Source organism: Leucopleurus acutus, assembly GCF_964270905.1.
Source record: "Leucopleurus acutus genome assembly, chromosome: 7".
Taxonomy (NCBI): domain Eukaryota; kingdom Metazoa; phylum Chordata; class Mammalia; order Artiodactyla; family Delphinidae; genus Leucopleurus; species Leucopleurus acutus.
In genome coordinates this window covers 24,232,947-24,239,648 of record NC_139150.1, presented here as the reverse complement: position 1 = coordinate 24,239,648, position 6,702 = coordinate 24,232,947, and the positions used below count along the sequence as shown (strand labels likewise).

Genomic DNA, 6,702 nt, shown 5'->3' with positions numbered 1-6,702 from the left:
TGGGGGCAGAGAAAGAGCCTGAAGATTGTTTTACACAGTGGAAAGGGCACAAAGCTAAGAGCTGGGTTCTAGTCCCAGCCCTGTCCTTAACCCTAGGACAAGTCTATGCGATAGAACAGGACACCTATTCTACCTCATAGCACTGGAAAAATTGTGTAAGATATTAAAAGAAACACTACAATATAGCAGAGTTGGCAGAGTGTGGAATGAGAAAGATCTGAGGTCAAATTTTACTAAACTTCACGACTTTTGAGTTGGTCACTTCTGAACCTTACCTTCCCCATCTGTGTGAAACTGTTGCAAAATAATGTGAAGCTATATGAAAGCTGATGTGAAGTGCTTGTGAAATAATATGTGCAAAAAGACTTTGTCAAATGTAGAGCACTATGCTGGTTATTGTGATATCTGAGATATTTTAAAAGTCATAATTTAATTCAACAAGCATTCATCTAGAGTCTATGTGCGGGCTTCCCTGGTGGCGCAGTGGTTGAGAGTCCGCCTGCTGATGCAGGGGACATGGGTTCGTGCCCCGGTCCGGGAAGATCCCACATGCCGCGGAGCGGCTGGGCCCGTGAGCCATGGCCGCTGGGCCTGCGAGTCCGGAGCCTGTGCTCCGCAACGGGAGAGGCCACAGCAGTGAGAGGCCCGCGTACCGCCAAAAAAATAAAACAAAAAAAAAGAGTCTATGTGCAAGGCACTGTGCTAAGTGATGGGAAAATACTACACAGATATAAAATTTTACTGCTAATAAAACTAATTGGTCAAATTCCAAATAGTGAAACAGGGATACTTTTAATGATCGGAGCACTGCAGCCCGAGATTTTTTTCTTAAAACATTTGGAAAGAAAAACATTACAACATGAATTCTATCATATTGTTACCATTAATAGCAGCTTAATAAGTATTTAATTTCAATATGGTCAGCCAAGTTTAAAAAATTTGGCAATAGAGCAGTAGCGGATGGAGGGAGAAGGGGAGGAAGAGCTTCGGTCTTTCTGTGATCTCCTGTGGTTGTAACATACCACTAACTGAACTTCAAATAAGCCACCTGCCCTTACACTGAAGATTTGCTCTTCCTTACAGAGAGGACCATACACTGTGGAAGAAGGGAAAAGACTCATTTTTCCCGCTCAAGCAACTACATTCTCAAAAGTGAAAGCCCTCTTCATGGAAAAGTGACTGTCACAGAAAAGTTTAAAGACAGATTTCTTAAAACAGAGAAAACTACACTGTATACAGCAGGTAGTTTAGGACTCTTTAAAAAACTTTATAAATACATATTGTAATATACATAACCAAAGTGGGAAAATTTCAAGCCATGGTACCAGTTTATAAACTGAAACTTTTCAAGCCATCTTAGCAACAGTTAAGTGAGTAAACCACATTTCTGAGCTCCAAAGCTGTGCTTTAAAATGCAAAGCACAGCAAGTCCTCTCTTGTCCGGGCATTCTGTATGGAAGGCTAGGAGGCTTCTGCTTCTTTTCCTGGGCTCTGTTTGCCAGGCACAGCTGAAAGGATAGGCAGCCACAGCTGAGCTAAACTCACAGTCAAGGTTGAATTTCCTAGAGAAATCACTGTGGTTTAGAAACCAAGTCAGTCTACTGAAGGCTTCAGATCTTCAGAAATGTCACGGAAAGTCCTTTAAGAAGAAACACAGAATTAGTTTTGCTTTCGGAAAAAGGGAAATAATAAAACCACAGAGAAGGAGGGGAGGAAGGGAGGAAGGGAGGGAGGGAGGGAGGGAGGGAGGAAAGAAAAATAGCATCTAACCAGTAATTCACTGCCACAGAATATCTTATTTTTATAATTTGAGAGCCTTGATGAGGTTATGTAGTCACTGTTTTTTTCCTGATATTTTCACTGAGTATTGTTTCAAAGTCTGATAGCTGTCTCTCAATCTTTAGTAACAAGAACTCCAGTTTTTTGGAGGGTCCATCCAAAAGACTATTTCCCCAGACTCTCTTGAAACTAATGACCATGTGACTAAGATCTGGCCAATTCGAAGTGTTGAGTGACTTCTGGGCAGTGTACTTAGAAGAGAAGGGTAATCTTCAATCCTTCCCCCTTCTTGCTGACTGGAAAGTAGACACAATGATGTTAAAGAGAAAATCACTAAGAGACCAAAGATTAAACGTTAGCAGGATAACTTTTATTGCAAAATAGGAAAACTGACCCAGCAATGTCCAAGCTCTGAGGATTGTGGTTCAGGGCAGGAGAAATGGGGTAGGTCTCTTCAACAGATGACCTTGTACTTGTACCGTCTCTAACCTACATCAAGCAAGCCAAGTAAATGTAGCTAATTGGCAGGCAATATCTGGGTTGGATGGAGGTGGTCTGCTGCATCTTTGTGGTGCCTACCTTAGGACTATAATAGCTAGGTGGCCTTTGTTACATAATTTTTATGCCCAAGCTAGGATGATATCACCCAGCCAGGTCTGCATCTGTGTTGGCAGCCACATGGCCAGGTCAGAGTTTATCAATGAACATGAGCTCAAGCACCCATCTTAGATGAAAAGACCTCACACCAAGGCTGGCGTTAAGGTGGGGCAAAGCTTGGCATGGATGTTTGTGGAACAGACACACTAGTCCTGATCTGCCTGCCTCTGCACTTCTTACACCCAAGAGAGAAATAAACTTCTGGCTCATTTAAGTCACTGTTATTTTAAGTTCTACTGATGGTGGATTTTTTTGAGTTTGTTTTTTGGTTATAATACAGGCAAATCTATCTTAACCGATACAGATATGAAGCACAAGTTTATTACCATCCTTTTAGATAGAGGTTGCCTTGCTGTTTTACAACAATATCACCAATTAGGAGGGTTCAACAGGCAGGGCAGAGGTAAATTAAAGACTAAGCCTTTATTTAGCACAATGTAGGAAGTACTTTAATGTCAAGAGGGGCACAGGTAAAATGTTACAGAAAAAAGATTACATTCAAGGATGCTCAGTTATCTCAAGGCTCCTTCACTGCATGAGGCCCTACATCTGAAGGAACAGCTCTGAGGAAGGGGTAAGCTTCCTGGCTATGGGTCCTGTGGCTCTGAAAGGGTTTATATGTGACATGACTGAACCCCACGTTGAATATATGCTGATAGGTCAAAGAATTGGAATGAATTTCTTTCCTTAAATATTTTTATTTATACCTGGAGAAAAATTCCCCCAAACTAAGGTTTATACAGACACAAATGTTTTATATATATATATATTAATATCCATCTATCTCTACGTCCATCAAATCAGGGTTTCTCAACAGCAGCACTGTGGACCATTTTGTGCGTTGTAAGATGTTTAGCAGCATCCCTGCCTCCACCCACTACAGCTGTGATGATGAACATGTCTCTAGACATTGCCAAACGCCCCCTGAGGGGAGCAAAATCACACCCTCCTCCCAGAACCATTGCTCTAGATAGCTATCTACCCATTTATTTATATATCTATTTTTCACAGTCTCACCTAAATTTTTGTTTTTACATTTGTGTATAGGCAAAGCTGGCTACAAGTTGCCTCAGACTACATGAATTTCAAGTAGCACTTAATTCTGGGAAGCCCTGGAAAACCTTTAAAACCAATAACCAAAAACTTGTCAATATTTCAAAGCATTTTCCAACACCCAAAACGGTTTGTAAACTCATTCTTTGATATATTTTCAACTTTCTAAGACACCTGCAAATTTGAATCTCTAACTCTTCAATTCCCTAAATTATGAATGAAAATTTCTGCCTCAGGGCAAAGATGCATGAAATAACATTAACACTGTGGTTCGCCTGGCGACTGCTTTCTGTTGACAAGTAAGCTTAGCTGTGACCTTGAAATTCATACCTGCTATTCAATTCTGCCTCCAGGCCAAGAAAGTCTCCAGAAGGACTCAGAAGAAAGAAAACAAAGTGAAGCAAGCTAAGAAAACAGTTGCTAAGTGTTTTCTATCTCAACAGAAATAGAATGGGGTGGGGGAGTGGGGGGTGGTGGTAATGTATGTGTAAAACCCTATGGAAGTAACACTGATCTTAACTGAACCTCAATTATCTCCTGGAAAACAAACTCCATAAGCTAGAGATAGAGAAATAATTTCTTTCTGGCCTCATCAAAAGGCACAGTACTAACTAATCTGCAGGGCTCATAAATCTGTAACTCTCTAGATTAGGAAGAAACAAAGGAATAAATATGGCATTGACAGTATTTCCTTCTTGCTTTAATTTTTTTCTTTCTTTTTTTTTTTTTTTTTGGCCTCGACACGCAACTTTCGGGATCTTAATTCGTCAACCAGGGATTGAACCCAGGCCCTCGGCAGTGAAAGTGTCGAGTCCTAACCACTGGACTGCCAGGGAATTTCCTTAACAGTATTTCTAAAAATGGCAAATATTCTACCTAAACCATCTAAATACAGTATTCTTTCCCATACCATAAGGATTATGGACCATAGTGGTAGAATTTCTCAAGAATTGAACCATAGTGGTAGAATTTCTCAAGAACAAGCAATGCACAATGGGGCCACATGAGACTGGGGGGGACAGAGGACTGCTGTTAACATTTTATAGTTCCTTTAAGAGCAATGGAGATTGTGCGGTGTGATTTCTCATTTACAATCTCTGCTCCTTGGAAATATTTTGGGATGTGCTTCCCCTAAAGTTTCAATGAGATTTTAAAAAATCCATTTATGTGAATGTTTAAATCTTTTGATTTAACAACTCAAGAGTTGTTGACTCCCAGCCTCCCAGAGAAGCAGAGTAAATTGTGGATGTTTAACTTACTTTCGTTGGCTCAGGATAGCAAGTGTGTATTTCCTAGACCCTCACCCGCATATCTTGTGACAGAGCACATGTCATCACTATTATGTACATTCCTTCCCTTCCAAAAATTTGGAATAAAGTTCTAAGGCTGGGGTTTACCATGGCCCCTCCTCTTTTTATAGGCCTCACAGTTATACTGCAAAAATCTTTTAATCTGATCTGTTCTTGGTTTCACTAATCTATTAATTCATCAGATTTTCATTGAGCACTTTCTATTTGCCAAACACCGTGCCAGGAATGGTAACACAGCTGTAAACGAGTTAGACATAGTTCCTACCTTCAGAAAGCTTACCAATTAGTGGAAAGACAAACACACATTTATATAATAGGTATTAAGTTAGGATAAGTGGAAGATGCTATGGGAATACATAGCAGGGACACCTTATCTAGTCTAGAGAGTTCTAGTAATGCTTCTCCAAAGAAGAGTACTTTAAGTAAAGGTTATGATACTGGACTTGGCTAGAAAGGGGGTAGTTTTCTTTACAGAGGGGAAAACATGTGCAAAGATCTCACTGATTCCAGGAAACTAAACAAGTTCAATATGGCTAGAAAAGAAAACGTAAGGCAGGCAACAGAGAGAGATGAGTCTGCTGAGGTAGACAGAAGGCACGAAAGGTCTGATGGGCCAATTTAAAGTTTCAACTTCACCTTGAAGGCCATGGGAAGCCACCATGGGAATTTTAAGCAGCAGAGGCATTTAACAGTTATGCTCCAGAAAAACCAGAGAACAAGATGGGAGGGAAGTAAGACTAGAGGCAGGGACCAGTGAAGAGGATGTTGAAGAAATCCTGGCATTGGGTCAACACCATTGGGAAGACAGAGGAATGAACAGATTCAGGAAAGTTTTTAAGTGACAGTGTCAAAGGAGGGGGAGTAGAGTACAGCTCTCTTCCCATCTCCAGTTCTCTTTTTTCCCTCATTTTCCTAAACTGGAATGATGGGGAATACACTCCAACTGAAATCCTTAAGGTTAATGTAAAGATCTGGAGGAGTGGTGACTGTTTTTTGGAGAACATCTTCATATCTTATTTTGCAAAGACAAAAATAACTCCTTGCTCTATAAAAAGTAGGATGTGTTACACCGTAGCTTAACTGCCAAATACTGATCTTTCTTGACTTTCTTGACCATCATATTACATCCCAATAAACCCACTGTAAGTTGAAAATATCCTAAGTCAAAAAGCATTTAATACACTTAACCTAAGAAACATCATAGCTTAGCCAAGCCTACCTTAAACATGCTCAGAACACTTACATTAGCCTACAGTTGGGCAAAATCATCTAACACAAAGCCAGTTTTATAATAAAGTGTTGAATATCTCACGTAATTTACTGAATGCTGCACTGAAAGTGAAGAACAGAACGGCTGTCTGGGTACTGCATGATTGTAGGCCTATCAGTTGTTTCTTTACCTGATTGTGTGGCTGATTAGGAGCTGCGGGCTGCCGCTGCCCAGCATCACGAGAGAGAGTATCGTACCACATATCACTAGCCCAGGAAAAAACCAACATTCAAAGTTTAAGTACAGTTTCTACTGAATGTGTATCACTTTCACAGCATCACAAAGTTGAAAAAGTCATAAGTTAAACCTTCTTAAGTTGGGGACCATTTGTAATTTCTTTTATGAAAAAATACTGAACTTTGATTGAACTTTGGGTATTAAATCATGAAAGATAATCACAGTCAGGTTAAGATAATGCTTCTAAAAACAGCAATGAGTTACTAATTACTCTATCCTAGAAAAAGATAAAGCTGAGTTCCTAAAGGGCCACATTCCAGCTGTCACCTCCGGTCATAACAAGGTATGACAGAGGGCAAAGGAAAACTTGAATACAGGTAAGAGCGTTCCCACAGGAGTTCCTGCGACATGCCCTTACCTTCTCCTTACAGGTTTTTCTGAGCTTTAACATTCAGA

General features: G+C 40.3%; 1 protein-coding gene across 1 annotated transcript in view; it reads right to left on the bottom strand.

Annotated features, from left to right (window-relative positions):
* TMEM245 (transmembrane protein 245) overlaps nucleotides 1-6,702 on the bottom strand; it is a gene marked incomplete at its 5' end in the record, with an annotated part of 100,249 nt that continues 93,547 nt past the window's right edge. Inside the window, one exon of the mRNA XM_082842774.1 lies at nucleotides 1-1,639. Coding sequence (XP_082698900.1) covers nucleotides 1,594-1,639 — 46 coding nt within the window. The 3' untranslated portion in view covers nucleotides 1-1,593. The remainder of the gene's footprint in view (nucleotides 1,640-6,702) is intronic.